The following is a 19,304-nucleotide window of genomic DNA, read 5'->3' on the forward strand; positions in this document are numbered from 1 at the left end:
CGGCCACGGAGACGTCAGAGAAATCTATTTCTCATTTTGAGTGATATCTCTATCAGCTGGCACGTTCACACCATGAATCCTCCCCCATGTTAAACCCAGAATCTGTCTCTTCAATGACGGCTGTGTGTTTTAAATGACCAGTCTTATTTTTTGTTATGGGTGTCTGTGTGTCATGGAGGTTACAAGTGAAAGGGCAGAATAGAGCCGTCTGGTGAAAGGCCTCTGATAGAAAGTGCCACTTCAATTTAAGCACAGCTGCAGCTAAGCCCGGGCTGGCTCACTGTCCGGCCCGACACTTCACATTCTCTTCTCCTCCGACTGGAATGGATGTGAAAACTATTAACTTCAGACAGAGTTTGGCCCTGTCCATTTCTGATCCCATCCCCTTATTCACTGCTTATCTTTCTCTTGTTTTCTCAGGACTCTCAGCTCTACAAAGCCCGTCTCAGGCAACATTTACTTTTGTTTATTTAAGTTTTCTCTCTCTCTCTCTCTTTTTTTTTTTTTTTCTTTTTTTTTTTGTACTTGGGCTCGACATATATTCCAAAATAAAGTTGTGATGACATTAGACCCTTGCAAAAAAGTATTACTATCTACTGTCCCTCACCATTAAGTTAAATCTTATTTTGAAAATGATGTTTCTTGATTACATTTCCATTGGAGAGGCCAGAGGAGTACACCTTTCCTAATTTGGTGATGAGGGGGTTTAGCAGTTTGGGGAACTCTATCCCCCGAGCTGCTGACAGTCCTCCGCCCCCCGAGTCCCTGCTAAGGACGGAGCTCGTGGTTAGAGAAAAGACTACTGGCTCTGTTTTGAGTAATCGTTGTGGTTTGAATTAGAAAGGGGATAAATTCCCTGAATAATGATCGCAAAACATTTTGCTTCAGCTGCCCGGGTGAAACTAAACACGCTCGCGTAAAACTTTGAACCGCTCTCTTTTTTTTTCCCCCCGTCCGTTTTGTTTTCAAATTGTAGCGCTGAGTTCATGGGAAACTCGCTCCGAGGTTACCTGCGCCCCTGCAAAGTGATGGAAAAAAAATGATCATGGCCGCGAGAATGTTTTTGCAGTTAGTTGAAATATTACTAACCTTGTCAAATGTCATTTTGAATGAGAAAGCAAACATATTTTAATCAGGGTTTTAGAGGCAGGGCCTTTCAAACCGTTGACTCCGGGAGAAAGGGGTCAGCTAATTGCAACGTTTGATGTCATGTTTGGTCTCTCTCTCCATTTTGATGCGACTGCCTGGAAACTTATGCTCTCTCTATATCTCTCTCCCTTTGTTCTCTCTCACTCTCTCTTTCTCTCTCTCTCTCTCTCTCTCTCTCTCTCTCTCGCACACACTCACAGACAGAATGAAAAACTACTGAAAGGTCTTAGCATTCTCAACGCTATAATCTTCACAGTCTTTGCTTCTCTTTCCTGTCAGCCCTCCTCTCAACTTCAACCTCCAACCTCTCCCTGGATGTAGCTCTGAAACTTAGTCTGTTCCACATAGACCCGGCAGCGCTGAAATCTGACTCAAAATTCTGCAAATGCATGTGTATGGCGAGTGGAGTATATCAGCCCTCCGTCTAGGATCCATCTCTCAGACTGCCTGTCAAAATATGAACTCCGCTTTGGACCAAAGATATGTGCAAAGCTCTCCCACCAAGCCCTCCAACAGGCTAATCTTCCAAACGCACAGTCCCATATCTCTTTGGTTCTCATAATTACTGTTTTAACAGCAACAGCGGAGGGGGGGATATACATTGTAAATTGTGTTTGACAAGGTGGGGTTAGTGGTTTTGTCGTGGCTTGTCTTTAGTTATTACTCATACTTCCTCCTGCCACAGATAAGGTCTGCTGGTGAACATACCAAGGTGAGCATTGGCGCAGCGCCCTTATCGCCAGCATTGATTTAGGGCAAGAACCCAGTGACAGAGGTCATTGTGCAGTAAAGCTATCCATCATCCAGGTTTGATTTCTGCTCAGACCTGTCTCCAGGTTGTCTACACGTAGGTAGGCTGCTCACGAGGAGTAGAGGCCGCAGGAGGGTTGGAACGGTGGGAGGTGCGATCTGGAGGGTATCCTGAGGAACACTGGGGTAATGCTAACAGTCTGTTTAGAGAAGGCAAGAATTAAGCATTTTAAGACTGTTATTACAGGTTGACTTGTATATTTTAGAATCTTTTTTTAAATATAATTTAAAATGTAGGGACCTTTTTTTTTATCCTCTAATTACTGTATGGAATCCACAAGCTATTTATTTCACATTTGAAGGTTTGACATAGTTCAAATTTTTTTTACTATAAGCCTTAAATTTTACAAAAATGTCACCAATTTTTTTTTCTCTGGTAGCTGATTTGCCTGTCTTTCCACAGTTTATTTTGCCACTTAATTCTCCATGTGTCCTACAGAGATTTCCTGGGGATATGTTTGAGCTGCTCACATTTTCCTCTATTTAAATTCAAGGTAGTTCTCCACCCGTGGTAAATAAATTTACAATCATAAACACAGGAGATGAGTATTTTCCTCTTTGCAGGGGTATTTTTTCAGATGTCTGAAGATGGGTATTTATTGCTTTTAATGTTGTTCATGGCCTTCATGGCCAGACTTGTAACTTTTGGCTTAAATGTTCTATTTATCCTGGCATCAAATTGGGGAACTCATACTTTCAAATATGCTATGAGTCATAATATTGATTTGTCATGTAGGTTATTTATTGCGCTTTTTCTCTAACTTCTGTAAAAGTTGGAAGCTGTCAGAGATTCTCCAGGAGTGATTGCGTGTAAATGGTTGTGAAATGGCCGTGCTGAGTGCTGAGGGGAAAGGTATTCCTGGAGAATGTAATGGTCCCGTTAGTTTTGCTGAAATAGCTACCTAGGATGGTGGTGCTACTCATTCCAACCCTTCAGAAGATAGCTTAAGTAATTACACTTCAGTCTGTAATCAAACCCGTGTCAGGTTGTCTGAGAACCTGGATTTGTATGGTGGATTTCTGTTAAATACAAGGGCAGCTTAAACATTTTTATGGTTCTCTCCTCAAATTATAGTTTTTTTCCCCCCAATCCCCTCTAAAATGTGTCACATCCCATTACACAAATTTGGATATGCTAAATTAGCGAGGAGAGTGCTTACACCATGAATATGTTGACTTTTTTTGTACTGTGTGCAGAGGGTTAGCTTGTTGGGGGTTGGGGGTTGTCTTTAACTCTAAAAAGTTGTCTTGAATTTTCTCCCTTCGGAAGATGATGCGTTTTTGCAATTCAAATATTTGCTCATTCTCCTCTCCATTGCAAAGCCCCCTTTGAAGCGGGAGAGTTCTATCAGGACCAATGACAGTGTGAGTGTGCAGCGTGACAGCGCAAGAGGCAGCGCTGGACTATTTCTAACTGCATATTTAAATAGCAAGGAAATCCAAAATCAAAAATGTATGCAAATGATGGCATGTTTTGCATGCTGATATTTTTATGATTTGGAGGGCTTGCATATTCAGGTAGTGCTCAGTACATGCCTGGCTTTAGCAACATTAATCAGAATTACTTCATGTGCTCGCCGCATCCTTGATCTCCTTCTAAACAAACATTTCTGGGGGTGGAAGGCCTGCAATTTGGCAGATTTACTTTTGATGAAAGCCTTGGTTAATGTTTTTATGGTCTGTTTTAAGTGGAAAGACATACTTTAGGCCTTAGGCTTTACAGGAAAGTGGGAAAGCAGGAAACTCTGAATACTGTTAATATGATTTTTCTCTGCTGCACATGAAGGAAAGACCTAGTCACCTGATCTCTTTTAGATTCATCACAGCTAAATATATGGCTTCTTCATGTTATGTGGGAGAGCTTCTTTTCACGTAAATGAAAATCTTCTGTGGATTCATTTTACTGAGCATATGCACCAAGACGCTGTGTCTGGGGGTGCTTCTAGAAAGGGATGTGTGTGCCATATTCACCTCATCTCTAGCTGTTCATGCAATGAGCAACATATCAAGCCCAAGACTAAGCCCTCAAAATGGGCCTAAGGCCTGCCTGTCCTCCCTAAGGTATAGAAAATATAAAATAATTAATCGAATTGTCATCTGTATGAGCAGCCCTTGCACTCTGCACCCTATAATTCCAACCTCTTTCTCCCCCTTCCCCTCACCACGTTTTTTTCCTTCTTTTTTTTTCTAAACAGCAATTAATCTCATTTTTAGTCCAATTTCCAGCCCTCTGCTGGAGTCAGAGCGAGTCCCCTGTTTTGTTCCTATTTGGCTTGGTTCCTCTGCATAGTCATTAAGGGCCCAATTAATGTCACCCTTTAGCTGAAGAGTGCTCATTTTTATTGGGGAGCTGACAGTCGCCGCCATGAGTGCCGCAGTGTAATATGCATTAATTGCCCCGTAACACTGGTAATTACCAGTTCTTCAAGCCTCTCAGTAAACTGTCATGCCCAGACACGACTGCTTTGAAATAGATTACTCATTAGGGGGACCTGCCCTGTTTTCCAATGGGGGCTCGCTGGGTTGGCATAAAGACGGAAAAAAAATCTGGTGCTTGAACAAATAGTTGCCAAGAGCAATTTCCTATTACAACTTCCCGGTGACGGCTTTTCTCTTTCTTTCTTTCTTTCTTTTTTTTTTTCTTCTTCTTCTCAGATGGCATTCCAGCCGTCAGTTGAGGTGAGGATCAGAAGTAGAGACAGAGGTCCATCACAGATCTTGCTGATAGCGGCTGGTTTGCCTTCTCTTCCCTCCTTATATGAACACCTGCCCCGGGGATCTCACTATTCAGGATATTCCCTTGCTTTTAACACAGTTCTCCTACCTTGAATATTTTTTTTGTTTTCTCTGATATTGCACAACATTGCCCTTAATGCCCACAGAGTATATAACTCCATTGAAAGTGTCAATGTTGTTGCTTGATCTGGGGCATTTTAGGGCCTCTGTACATAAGATCAAGGCAGCGTTGATGTTAAGAATTCTTGTTCAAATATTGATGCTGACCTTGCTTGGGTCTTGTGTGTGCAAACTGTGGAATCTCGGCTTTAAACATTAGACTATGCTTCGCAGTTCCTGAAACGTGTCCTACGTAACTGGCAAAAAAGGAATTGATAGTGAATGCAAATAGATGAATTAAAAAAAAACGGTTAGAGGACAAAAGCTGGGGATGTAGTGTGGGTGTCGCCGTTGTACTGCGATAAGATAGTATAAAGGAGAGACCAAATCAAACAATGTCAGCTATCGCACATCCTCTGCAGAGAGAGGTGTTGGCCTGTTTAGTCATGCTAGAAACAATATTTAGATTTCACCACAGCTTTGTAAACGCTCCAAGTGTGCACTGGGCAGATTTCTCTCTCGTCCCCATTCTTTTTTTTTTTTGTGTCATTACCCATTTACCATAGCAAGGAAAAGAACAGAATGTGAAGACCAGAGAAAAGCCTCTCTTGCGCGCACACACACACACACACACACACACAGCTTCACAAAGGTGCTGCTTTTGTTTTATCTCCCTTATAGCACCTGCTTCAGGCAATCTGCTCCCACTCGTCTCAAATGAATTTTGTCACGGCCCTTCAGATTCTCAGCCAGCGATGCACTAATGAAAGGAGATAGTACAATTTGAACTGACCAGGTAGCAGCCAGCAGTGCACAGCTGAGAGCAGGGGACGGGGACACACCCCGCCTTGAAACAAAAGACAAGTCAACCGTCCGCTGATATACCCATTACACTTCTCATTAATACCCCCCAGACCTCGGTGTGTGTGTGCGTGTGCGTGTCCGCGTGTCTGTGTGCGCTTGTGCGTGCGTTTATCTGTTTGTGTTGGTCGAGCACTTATCGAATTGTTTATGACAGGCCTAATTGGGCTAATTGAAGACATTAAGATTACCTGTCAGCTATGTGTATCCAGACTCCCCATCTGTCTGACAACTCCTGACAAGTGAGGGACCCCGTAGCATCCGTCATGATGGTGCCTTCCCAGGCCGTAATAGGGACAATAGGGGCCACTCTAATTTGATGTGGACAGCCTTAGCGGCGCGTATCAGCCTCTGTGTGTGTGTGTGTGTATGTGTGTCTGTGTCTAAGTATAAGAGAGAGTTGGGGGCTTTGGGCTTGGCCAGGCTAATGGAGTCCCCTCTGGCATTCTGACAAAGCGATGAGGCAGTTTGAGGGGAAAAGTGAAAGGGGCCTTCAAGTGTTTAGGGACATGAGAGGGAAGGTGCTCGGGGTGACGGCCTTCACAGAGTGAGTGACAGGAGAGAGGAGCTCAGACATCTGTGTGTCTGTGTCAGTGTGTTTGTGGCTGATCGCCCATACTGCTGGATCAGGGACGCCCAAACTTTTTGACATGGAGGACCAAAGCCCGAAATGTAACCATGGGCCCCACTCTGGGCGATCCTCTATTTGATAAAAGTGTGTGTCATGTCATTCACCGCAGATACAGAACACAGTGACAGAGAAAAAATATGCACATACTGTTTTCATATGCATTCTGTCTTTGTTCTTAAGACTTTTTAATTATTTCTGTGCACATGATAGCTATAGTAGCTATCAGTGATTGGTTATTGGATTGTCTAGCTTATAGGTTATTGCTTATTGATATTAACCCTTTATTTTAACAGGAATGCTCATGGAGCAGTTATTATTAAGTGGTCCTTGGTTGCAGGCCCCCCCCCCCCCAGTTCCCTCTGGTGTACGTTTATTGATTCCAGTAATCAGTCATTTGAAAGTGCAGATATTTGTAGATTGGTTGCCAGGTCTTAAGCAGAGCGCTGCCCTATCTTCTTAGGCTTAAGGAATGTGCCTGTGTATATCTGTATCAGCCAACCCCCTGCTTTTCCTCCCCTGCTCCTCTCGCCTGTGTGGGCATTGTGTGGGGCTTTGCAGTGTCATCGCTACGACAGATCAACGCTGTCAGCCCAGGAGATCCCTCTGTTTGTTTTTTCTTCTCCAAAAGGGGTTAAACTGTCAAGTTGACAACTCGCGAGACCCTTAGACTCTGCCCTACTGCCTCCCTCCCTCTCTCTCGCTCTCCGTGCCTCCCTCCCCCTGTCCACCTTCATCCCCAAACGAGTGAAAATCAATACCAGATTGCCTGAGGACCACTGTTTGGTGTGGGCCTGACCCCTAGATGTCCCCCACTCTGCTTCTTTCATTACATGTAGCCCAGTATTTAACTTCCAGCCTGATCCCTCGCCTAATTAGTTTCGCTGTGCTCTGAGCCTCTCTCTCTCTCTCTCTCTCTCTCTCTCTCTCTCTCTCTCTCTCTCTCTCTCTCTCTCTCTCTGTTACACGTGCGCTCACACACACAAACCCAGATGGACACTTGCTTTCTTGCCCTTTGAAGGGACACTCTGGGAGACACTCTGGGCTGGGAGTAATAAAAAGACAAATCCCAACACACACACAGAAGCCCTTGGTGACTCTTGAGCTGGGATCATTGTTTTGTTTGCATAGCAAATTTTTAAAAACTACAATGAAATTAGATTTGCACCCCAGATCATCAGAGAAAACACTGGGGATATCCTGTGTAGTGCAAAGCTAATGGCGCTCTGTGGTGGGCCTGTTACCGAGACTCTGCCCTCAGTTCTGTGGCTTTCCACTAGGCCTCCTCATCGGCCCGGCTCTCTTCCTCAGCCTGCTGTTCAATAGTCCAACTTCCAGTCACTGACAAAGTAGCCATTGATATTATGTTGCTGATGCTAGCTGTCTTTATATCTGGTTCTTTTTCAATTTACTAATGTTAGGCCTGGTAAATAATTGATTGGCACAACCACAGATAACAGAGAAGTTTCAAGGGTTTGTCTGCTGGAGGCCTGTGTGTGTGTGTGTGTGTGTGTGTGTGTGTGTGTTTATGTACCACCCACATGTCCAGGTGCCGCCACTGCGCCGGCTGGCCAGTCGACCGCTGACAAGCCCCAACGACATGTCGGCCCCCCTGCTCTGCTCCCCCCGGGGGCTAAAATTACCCTCAGGAATGTAAACAGACTGCCGAGTAAGCACACGGCTTTCTGTGGCCCTTCGCCTGTGTCCGTCTCCAAAAGCGCCCCCCCAAACTGGGACAGTTCCATTTTGGAATCAGAGGCCAAGGTTGATGACGAGGATACCATAACTTGGAATAGGCTTTTTTGTCACGGCAGTTCTCTGTCCACGCAGTCGGCCTGATACTGTGTTTCTGTGTCTGGTGATGATAATCATATTGGCAGACTGCAAATGTTCTAGCATGCAACAGACGAAAAAAGAAATGTGCTTTTTTTTTTTTTTTTTTCCTCTTTCTCCCCATATCTCTTTTCCCGTTTTCATTTTAGTAGACAGATCGGCATTTGCACCAATTCATTAGGTGTGCGGGGTAGCTGTAAGCAATGGAGTCTGGGTGGAGAAGTTCACTGGGCCGGGCGCTGACATGTTGATTTAGTGGTGGTAACACGACTGCACTTCCAAAGGTGCTGACTTGGACGAAAGCCAGGCCCCTTTTTCTCCCAGGGAGACATTAGAGGCCGCACTCTAATTTTGGGGCTGGGTTCTACTCATAGATGCAGAGGCCAGGAGGCCCTAGACAACAAACATTCACACCTGCCTCTCCATGCCCAACTATTGATTCAGCCCTCACTGAAGTGGGAGCAGAATTTAAGATATTACACTTATTCTTGAACCTCATCTGTCAGAGAGATCGAGCATATGGATGCCACATACTGCTTGTCCAGAATGGAAATGCAAAGTTCCTGTGCAAACTCAAGAGCAGTTAGGAGTGATAATGAGACTTTACAATGAAAGGGCATTTGTCCCTTTGTAAAATGTCACCCAAAAATGTAAAATAGCCATCACAGCCGGGTATATCCTCAATGTTCTTTGAGCAACTTAGTAAACCATTTGTTAAAAATTAATCAATTTGGCTCGCTCTGCATTCTGACCACAACAACAGAAATTATGTTTGCTATCTTTTCTGTCTCCAGCGATGATTGGTGTTTCCAAAATATGTTTTAAAAACAAACGTAGGTGTGTGTGTATGCGTATGTGCATGTGTGGGCATGTTAGACATTTATATGTTTATAGAATAAGATGTGGAAGACAAACAGCCATATGTCAGAGGCACACATCCTATGACCTCACATATAAACATGATATCACACACACACACACACACACATACTGTTCCGTGCTGGACGCATCAGTTTTGCAGGCGCCTGGACAGGCCAAGCCAGCCCTAGCAAGGGCAGATAGGGTTACAGTCCAAACTGTTGTTGATTAGGGCCGTGGCTGTAGTGGGGGATCATCCCAAATTGAAAACACATTAGCCGGCAGGGTTAAGGGCAGGATTAGGTCCGGGGCTGCGCCAGGCGAGGCACAGCGGCAGACACAAAATGGCCGTCCCTCTGCCCGCCTTTGACTGTGTTTCCCCAGAGAGGGGTGGTAATTATCGGCTAGGGCTGCTGGGAGTTCACAATAACAGGTTAAAGGAGCATGTATCCCCTTGACGCTGTGGTCGTCTCTGTCTGCAGAGCCCCCCAGCCCCCAGCGTGCTCCCCTGCCACCGCAGGGAGCTTCCTGTCTCCAAGCAGAGCTTACAGACATGGAGACTCATCAAAGGCCAGAGGGGCTTTCTGGACAGATCTCCAAATTAGCACTATGGCCAGTGTTTGGCCTAATAAGCCTCATATGAAACAGTGAAAGCCTCAGAGACATGTCTTTTTTTTTTCTTCTGTTATTTTTGCTTCCCTTGTTTGATATAATCAAGGGCATCTCAGTCTTTCCTTACACATTATTTGAAATACGTCCATTAGAAATGCATTTACACATATACAGACACACACCTACTCATGAGTTCAGTTCTGTACTTGCATGGAAGATACCATTTGTGGCCATTGCCATAATAAAAATTAATTCTAATAGCATCAGCATCAAGTCTTAATGAATACCCACTCAGTGTGTCATAACTGAAGGGAACAGTCCATTTTAATGATGTAGAGGGCCATTATAGAGGGATGGAGAGCCAATATCTGAGAAAGGATCAGGTGAACTCTGACTGTCTGACTGTTAGCCCTTTTAGAGACAGAGAATGAAATAGAGAGCGAGTGCATTCATATTAGAAAGGCTGAGTTCAAAAGCGAGAGAAGTACAGATTGCTTGATTGATGTGAAAGAAGGAATGATGCACAGAAAGTCTAAAATGTATGGGAAAGGGTCATTGAATTTAGTGGGGGGTCATGGGGCTGTCGGCACTGTTCCATAGTTCCCAACCCAACAAAAATGTGCATTGTTCTGTTGTCATCATGGAGTTGTTGCTGGTGTGTTGTTTTGTTGTATGCAGTGTCCTCAGTGCTGTTTAGACCAAGTTCTTAACACTAAACAGACAAAGCCGAGGCTAGACCACACCTCGTTTGGTTTCGCTCCACATCCAAAGCAGACCAGAGTGTGTCAGAGCGCGTTGGACCGTGACGCCGTAGATCTGAGAGGGGACCGGGACACATTACACACAACAACACACACTGGTCCCTCAGTTATGTGTTGCTAATGTGGTAGGCGACATGCTTAGTTAAGGGACTTAACAAGTTCCAAACATTGATTAAGACTCCTCCGTTTGGGTTGAGGATGTTTGGGAAGCATGGTATTATACAAACCGATCCTAATTAAGACCAAATGGTGTTTTGAGGCAATGCATTCTATGGCTTGCTATTGTGCCACCAAAATGAAAATAAGATTTGTGTTTTATGATGCATTTTAGCTCATCCACAGAATCGTGCGTTAACCAGGTTATCAATACGGCTGATTGATACAGAATAGGGTCTGTCAGATTGTGTGTGGTAGGTGATAAGATTGTAGGTTGGTGTGAGAAGGTGGCTGGGGTGATAGGAGGTTGTGAGTGGCTCTGAGGTCAGAGAATGTGATAATACGCCAGTGGGAGATAGAGGCTGCAGAGTTTTCAGAAGGCGTCGCATTTGTGGAGACTGATAGTGCTGTGAGAGTGTTAGGGGAACTTAAGGATGTTAGGGGTTGTGAGATAGGGGTGAGGTCAATAAAGGGCTAAGATTTGATGCTCTCATGACTGGTTATTGGAAAATGTGTACTGTTTATCAATCAGAAATATAGTGAAATAATGTAAGTCTCAGAAGTGGGTCAAATGGAATGGAATTATAGTTTGTTTTAACCTACTTACAGGTTCCAGATTGGTGGGTTTGCCACATAGGATAATGCAATGAGTGATAGAAAGTTGAGACAATCATTAAAGCTAATTGTGTACGCTAACTAACGAAAGTCATTGGTGTATGCTTCTTTGTGATTGACAATATGATTTTCCTAATGCAGTAAACGGGTTAGACACATCTGGTACTCTAAGCAGTTCAGAATGCACTATACTGTAATTTGTAAATACCATTTGTCTGGTAGGCCTTGATTAATCATTTTTGTGAGTTTGGATGATATGCCAGGCAAGGCACAGCAGCAGACACAAAATGGCCGTCCCTCTGCCCGCCTTTGACTGTGTTTCCCCTTTGCCGTTGATGGCAGAGTGTATCATGGTGTCCCTGGCTACTGGTAGGTTAGGGTTGAGCCCTGACTAATTTTGTGGTAGGTCAGAGGGCTGAGGGCAGGTCCTGCTCCAGAGGTTACGGTGGTTGCTATGGTTTCCAGATAAAGCACTGTAATCCTCCTCTAATCTCCCTGCTCATATTGGCATCCTGCACCAGTGAGCGTAAATTACCTCCTACTACAACACACACACACACACACCCCAACATAAACTCACAACTCATTCCCTCAACTTGACCTCCCACACCCCTCATGCTCACACATTACACCTACACTCCCTCATGTTAACCCTCCCAACACCGCGCTACACAAACATATGTACACATAAAACACACTCGCTACCTCCAACAGCCACAAAGGAAGAAGAACCACATCCGCGTCACGTTCCATTTCCATAACCCATTGACAGAAAACATAAAAATGTCGAGGAGAATTACACCTGGCGGAAGATGTTTTATTCTTTATTGCCCTCTATCCCCCCTTAATTACGGTGCTTGTGTACGTTTGGGCGACTCATTTACCGTGCAGATCGTCTGCTATGGCCGCCTTGTATTTGTGTTTTACATACCTGAGCAGAATTGAACTTTTCCTTGGCCATAAAGATGAAGGGGGAGGTGGGGAGAGAAGGCGGTGTTCTATTCTTAGCTCTAGTCATGTTAATAACTTGTCTGAGGGCGGCTGACTCTTCCATTCAACTCCTGTTATTTATGGACAGTAGGATGTATAGTATGTAGCCGGGGCTTATTTACCTCCCAGTTCGAGGACACCCCTCCGGGCAGAGCCAGCCTTTAAATATCCTGTTTGTGTGCATGGAGGCCTGTGTTATCAGGGCTGTCTTCATCACCAGGCTGTCTGACTTAATACAGACCTCAGACTGCTACTGCTAAGCCATTGAAACACCCAAGCTGGATGTACAGTGGCCTGCTGGAAAGGCCATGACACCTGACATGCAGGCACAAACTCACAAACACACGAACTCAAGCTCAGACCCAGTAAATAAACTCCTATTAATCTGCTGCCTATAGCATGGACTGACCACGGGCGTTTCTTACTAATATGATGTAAATGATCTCGTATTTGATGTATAGTATGTATATGATGTAGTATATGATGTATAGCATGTATATGATGCAGTAAACGATGTATATGAAGTATGTATATGACCTAGTATAGTATGTATATGATGTGTATACATATGTCGTATGTATATGTATGGTGTAGTATGGTATATGACATGTATATGATGGTATGTAAAGCCCTTCGAGACTTGACTGTAATAAAGGGCTATATAAACTAGACTAGACTAATACACACACACAATTTCTGTCTTTTGCCATTTACTATGTTCCTCTACCTCCCACACACACAGACTTTTGTTCCCTCTCTACCTTTCACCCCCTTCGCTGTCTGTGCCTTCTGCCTCAGAAGAGGTTGAGCAGGTTCCATACGTGCAATTCAGGGAACAGAGAAAAGACTGACTAAAGCTAATGTTTGGCAGTGCGTTACCGGTCTACCTTGTGACCTGATGTATGGATGCCGAAAACAAAGAGGTCTTTGTGGGGAGACCTCAGACCCATAGAGTTCACCGTCAGGTAGAGGCTTATGCTGTCTAAATCATTGCAGGGGCGTTTGTTTAAAATGGGTCTGTGTGGTATGTAAAATGAGGTGAGAGTGTTTTAAAGTCGAGCGTAAATTCATCTCGATTTTATTGATAATTCATCACGTCGTGTAATGTGTTTTGGCAGAACTGTTCGGCCTCTAGTTTTAGTAAAGCTTTTTCTCACCAAACGTGGCAGATCAAATTAACCTTGATCTGTGTGTTCAGTAGAAATGTTAAATGCCGAGTTTTAGACCATGCTCCTCCAGGGAGCTCAGACTTTTGAGAAAATGAGAAGGGCAGAAATCAAATCAAATAGTTAACACATTTTTTGAAGGTTACAATTTATAGTTAGTTGTATTTTAATTTCCTTTTGCAATTGATATTTTGTTTTGATAGAGAACTGTGTGTGTGTATGTATGTGTTGTGCATTTAAGATAGAGATTTTATACAGTGTATGCTTAGCTCTGTGTGAGTGGTGGCTGCACGACTTGCTGTGTGTGCAGGCAGGCACTAATAACACTCTCTCTTCTCCATTTGAGGGTTTTTGTTCCTGAATGCCTTGCTCTCATTAAGCTGCCGTTGTAAGCTGCTTGGCACCTGCTTTAAAAGCGACCACCACCCGCTCATTAACACTAACGACAGCATGGCTGGCAGCCGCAATCCACGCCCAGGCTCGTCAAGCGGCCCCCTCGCTGAAATTAGCTACATTTCACAAACAATTTCACCAACTCGTTACATAGTTAGGTGTTTATTGGAAGATGGCTGACTTTGACTCTGAAGTGGTGTGTATAATAAGCACACGCCAGGTTAAGATGAGCCGGCCCACATAATAAACCACAATTAGCCTACAAACTCAAACCGAGCCTCCAATCACTTCGTCAGCCGTTACAACACATAACTTCAGAGGGAGTGTAGAGAAGTATATAGTGCATCCTATATATTTATATTTACTCTCTCCAGTGACTGGAACTTTTTCTTGAGAATCTCATACCACAGTCATCAGACTCAGCCTTGACCCCCTGACCTTTCCCTTCCCCCCCACCCCCCATCACTGTTATTGTTTCTATCCACGTCTCTGTGATTTTTACCTCAAGGTCCCTGCAGTATTGACTTGTATTAATTCTGAGTAGGATTCAAAGTCCATTTATTTTCTTTACGGTATGGAAAGGCCTTGGTGACACTGCTCCCCTGTGTTTATAATTTTGCTTGTTTCAATTTGTGTCTGGCCTCCCCTGACAGACCCGGGACATGATGTATCGTACACCGCCGCCTTATCTGTTGATGTACAGTTTTAACCTTTTCAGAAGGTTGCCTCTCCACTCTCGGCGAACCGGTCCCCCCTTTCTCCTCTTTCAGCCTCACCTCCCCATTCCACATCCAGAGCGCAGGAAATACATACGGCGCGGCGGGTGAATAAAAAGAAGAGCATAACCCCTTTTCCAAAGTCATCTAATGTAAATGTTTAGGTTTTGTTTCCATAACATTTCCATATTAAGAGTTGGCGGCCATGTGCAGCGGCGAACCGTGGAAACGATGAGAGGGGAAAGGGGGCTCGAGCTTTGTGCAGTGCTGAGAGGCTGAGCTATGTGTGTGACATTGCGGTGAACTTGCAGTGTGCATCTGCGGGCTTTCTCCAGGGCTGTTAGCTTTGGCCTGTTTGCTCATAGATACAGCACCGTAAATCACACACTGTAAAACACAGAATGCAGGATGGGGTGCAGGGGCATGTACTGCTTTAAGAGCCTGTTGGAGAGCGGGGTAGTGTGTGTGTGCGTGCGTTTGTGCATGTGAATGTGCACATATAGTCACATATTTTGTCATGCATGTGTCTGTCCGTCTCTCTGCATACATGTACTGTATGTAGAACATGCACCGCCTCAAGGCCCAGGCACAGCACAGCACAGTACGTGCATGCAGACGGCAATGTCATGACAGCTGATTCTAGCGCTAGTATTGGTAATTTATGTGGTTAAAATACCTCGTCAAAGTTCTAAGGTCAACCATCTGAGTATTTATAATAAGCTCATAAACTATCACCATGGGAATGACTGGATGATGATCCTATAATTATTATTAGGGGAATACCATAGGGTGTTTGAGTCAGTATTTTTAATAGGAAACGACTGATCACAAGTTAAGTTTTATGCACTTTACCTTGGGGCTGAACTTGTGCTGTTCTCCGTGGCCCTTTGGCCAGCTTCCTGTCTAGGTCTCAGGAGACCCCACAACACTGTTAACTGTCTGAGGATAGAGTGTCTGGGACCAGACCACGGTCAGCCCCCTGAATCTGTTTTTGCATGTGGGGGCTGAGGTGCTCTCTGCTCAGAGTTCAACTGTGACATGTCTTTATGCATGGCAGCTAATGTTCAAAGAATAGGTATGATCTATATGAGGCAGAGGGGGCTGCCAGTGGCTCTTCGGGGCATAATAAATAGCTTGAAAGATGATTTATCGCTTTTGTCAGGAGAAGTAGTGAAATAACGTTGCACATCCCCGGTGAAAAACTCCACTATTTTAATTGTTTCTGCACCTTTCAGCAGACCTTCAGATGTACAATAGTGCCTATAAGACACAAAAGCAGCAAAAGATGATAGGTAGAGAAGAGAGCAGGACAGAAGAAAAAGGAAAGGAAAAAATGAAAACACCTTGCATTTAAATATTGTTTGAACTTGACTTCTCAGCCGCTTGGCAAGTAGTCATTATTTATAGTTCTTTGGGAACTGCAGTGCTCGCCAACTAAGGCAGAGTTGCCTTGGCGTTCGAAGTGAATGTGAATGAAACAGCTGGACACTGTTGGACTGGCTAACACTAACGGATGCAGTGTTTAAGTCTTAGACTTTCTGTTGAACTCTCCGTGGCTCTGCTCTGTGCCAAAGGCTTCCGACGACAGGTTCCGGTGGCCTTGGTCGAGCTTTGTTATTTCACTGATTATTGTTATTTCAGTGCCATTGTAATGTGATCGAGTGTGTATCACTCCGTCAGAAAGATCTTATCTTCCTGGCGGCTTGTTGTTTGATTCAGCACAAGTTTCCTGGATGGTGATCAAAGCAGTACACCTCAGCGACCTTATCTCTGATGCATCAATCTCACAAGCGTTCCATCTTTCTATCTCTTCTCTTACTCTATTTCTGCCAACATCTCACTCTGTAAATACATACAGTCTCCCTTTATGTTATGTCTCCCAAATCCAAAGTCAACAGCCGTAAGCTTTTGGCAGGTCTCATTTTAAAACAACTAAAACTAATTGATAGCTACTTAAGAGCTTTCTAAGATGACAGCAGTGATGAAGTACTAACAAATGACTGGTTGTGTGTCTTTTGTGTTGCACTGCAGGTTTGGTCCAGGCCTTGTGATCTACTGGTACGGTTTCATAGGAGAGCTGGACTGCCAGAGAGACAGAGGGATCCTGCTCAAAGACTGCTTCCCCACTGACATTGTCACCCTGTGCCATGGCACCCACCAGGACTGACTGCCACAAGAGCCAGAATGAGGACAGTGAGAGTGAGAAGGGATTAGTAGTGGAGCGAAAAACACAACTGCCATTCGGTGTGGGAGGGAGAGAAGATGGGAGGATGAGAGAAAGGAAAGCGGGAGGGAGGAAGGGTGAATAGGAAGGGTAAATCTGCGCTGTGCAGGGGTGGATACCTAGAGCCGGAAGCAATTTAGCTTTCCTGCAGTGTGAGACTACTGGCAAAAAATTTGCCCTGAACTCCAACTGACCCTCTTTCTCTCTCTGTCTGCCTGGCTGTCTGTCTCTTTCTCTCTCTCTTTCACTATCTCTTTCTCTGCCCCACCCCACCCTTCCCACTTCTACCACGTATACATACACAGCAACATTCTGTATCTCTGCCAGCATAGGGTCAGACTCATACCCTTGTGTGAAAACGCTGTCTTGGAGCCTTTCCTGGCTGCGGTCAGCTCCTGGCCCCTGTGTGGCCTCCTGCAGCGGACAGCCAGGGCCAAAGCAGGACATCAGGCCCTTCCTTATCACACCCAAGGCCCTGGCCTTTGTCACTCCTTCCTCCTCCGTTCCATAGGCAGATAAGAGAGGTGCGGTCCGGGGGCTGGGAGGACGCCTGTCTTTCACCTGCGTCACTCACTGCCCTCTCAGTCACACTCCAGGGGGGTAAACAGGATCATTTCTGATTAAGGTTCGACCCAACAGTGACCTCTTTTGCTTGCATTATAAAATCTGTAGAGGCTTGTGAACGTTGATGGTTGATACATTTTTACTCCTCCTTGCAGTTTTAGCAGAGTTAGTACCCAGAAGTATGTCAGTGTGCCTTTATGTCTGTATGCTCTAGTAAGTCTACAAAGTATGTAAATTTATTCATGGTTCAGGTCAGACAGGTGGAAGTGAGGCACTTCACTCCGCAATCAAATTTCATTACAGTGTGATAAAAATCATTTTTTGCAAATCATGTCTGCTCTTCGTTGAGCAGTATCCAATTAATAAAGGGAAGTACCATTTTTTTTTATTGTGAAAATATAACTAACTATAAGTCTTCACATCTGGGGTACAATTTTACACACAGCACCCATCGCAAATGAATTTCAGTGATGTCACACAACAGGAGAAGATGCTTCTGGGTTCTTGATCTGTTCTTGATTCTTTGGACTGCTGCAAGACATATGGTGTTATACAGTATATAGGCATGGTTAAATCATACTCTGGCATTTTATAATAAGTCACATTGTTGTATAAGCTGCACTTCTATATTGTATATACTGTGTGTAGTATGCTATAAGCTGTGTTAGCTAACCGTTGCTAACATCAGCTAGCAAGCCAAGTAGTCTGTTACAGTATTCTCCATACAAGGGATTAAGACATCTGTTGAGCCAGAGAGCTGAGGTCACATTCAAATAAACTGCTAATTAATTAGGTCTATATGTCATCACCATGAATGTGCCCATGAATGGGACTGTACAAAATCTGTACATATGTTCTGCCCAACATTTTAGCCTGTACTTTACATTGTACAGTGTGATTTTGTAAATGCATTTTCTATTGATAAATAAATAATTCATGATTTTGAATATTTTCCTGGCATGAATATAAACAACAAACATAATTTGTACATGGAACTGTACTTTGTAAACTTAAGCCATGTGAGTGCCAACAGGTACATAGAAACACCTGATGTCCATGTAAAGGTGTGTGTGACTGTCCAGCACTTGTCTGTTGCACATCTTTACAGCCTCAGTTCCTTTTATGAGCAGATACTAATGGAAGAAACACAGCTGGGCTGGGGGAACCAGAAGTGAACATAAAGTTGAATGATGCTTTTAGGGGCAGATATGCACTGCCTACAGGGGGTCCCTGTCCTGTCCTCCTTTTTACGGCACAGAAAAAGGATAAGAGCAAAGAAAGAACCTGCCACCATGTCGGAGAATGCATCTCATGATGAGTGTAATAATTTTATGCACGTAATGTATAGTGGCTTCTAACTGAATCATTGAAACGGAGTAAAGAAGAGTATTCTCATTTGATAACTTGGATAGTGCCACTCTAAGAGATTCCTCATGATGTAGACCCATGAGTCCAGAGGCTCCACAGCTGACCTCCAGTATTGACCTATTGTCCTGCAGAGAGATCAAACCAAGCAGACCACTGTGAGATATGAGTGAAGTGAAATCATCACGTGTTCTCTCTTCTTCAACCCTCCTCTCTCCAGCTCTCATCCTCCTCCTCACCGCAATATAATCATCCCCAGACCTGACCCGCTCCACTTCTATTATAGGAGAGGGGAACACTCCCCCATATAGAACAGAAGTAAACCTTATTGTGTGTGTTTGTGTGCGCACGCACGCATGCACCAGTCACAGAGTTAGAGAGATATGGCATGGGGGGGTTAAATACCAGTAAAGTGTTGCTTGATTTGTTACCCTTAAACCTCTAACCCTCAGCCGGCTCCCATCTAGGCCTTGATCCCTCCATGAGGAGGCCGATGGGTCACCGTGGGGTCGCCAGGCGGCCATGGCTTCCTCTGTCAGGCCCCCTGCTCCATGTGGTACAAAACAACTGTCCCCATGTGTCCAGTTAAACTCAGCCCTATTGCCTGGCCATGGAATGCTTAGACATCAGTTTATGGCTCCTCTTGGACACAAAAACAGAGCTATTTTACTCAGGGAGGGAAAATACTGTGTTGAATAAGAACAGAAAAAATGGAAAACAGCAGATTCAGTTCCTCTCAGGTTTCAAGCCTTCCTGCCATTGTTTTCC

At 44.4% G+C, this 19,304-nt stretch overlaps 1 protein-coding gene across 3 annotated transcripts in view; it reads left to right on the plus strand.

The window, feature by feature from the left end:
* The window catches only part of cdin1 (CDAN1 interacting nuclease 1), a 58,258-nt gene extending 40,182 nt beyond the window's left edge, over positions 1–18,076 (plus strand). For all 3 annotated transcript variants that reach the window (XM_071902214.2, XM_078289509.1, XM_071902219.2), the window contains one exon: positions 16,415–18,076. In XM_071902214.2, coding sequence (XP_071758315.1) covers positions 16,415–16,550 — 136 coding nt within the window. In that variant the 3' untranslated portion in view covers positions 16,551–18,076. The remainder of the gene's footprint in view (positions 1–16,414) is intronic.
* The last annotated feature ends 1,228 nt before the right edge of the window (positions 18,077–19,304 follow it).

This window comes from Centroberyx gerrardi, chromosome 17 (assembly GCF_048128805.1).
Source record: "Centroberyx gerrardi isolate f3 chromosome 17, fCenGer3.hap1.cur.20231027, whole genome shotgun sequence".
NCBI classification, from domain to species: domain Eukaryota; kingdom Metazoa; phylum Chordata; class Actinopteri; order Beryciformes; family Berycidae; genus Centroberyx; species Centroberyx gerrardi.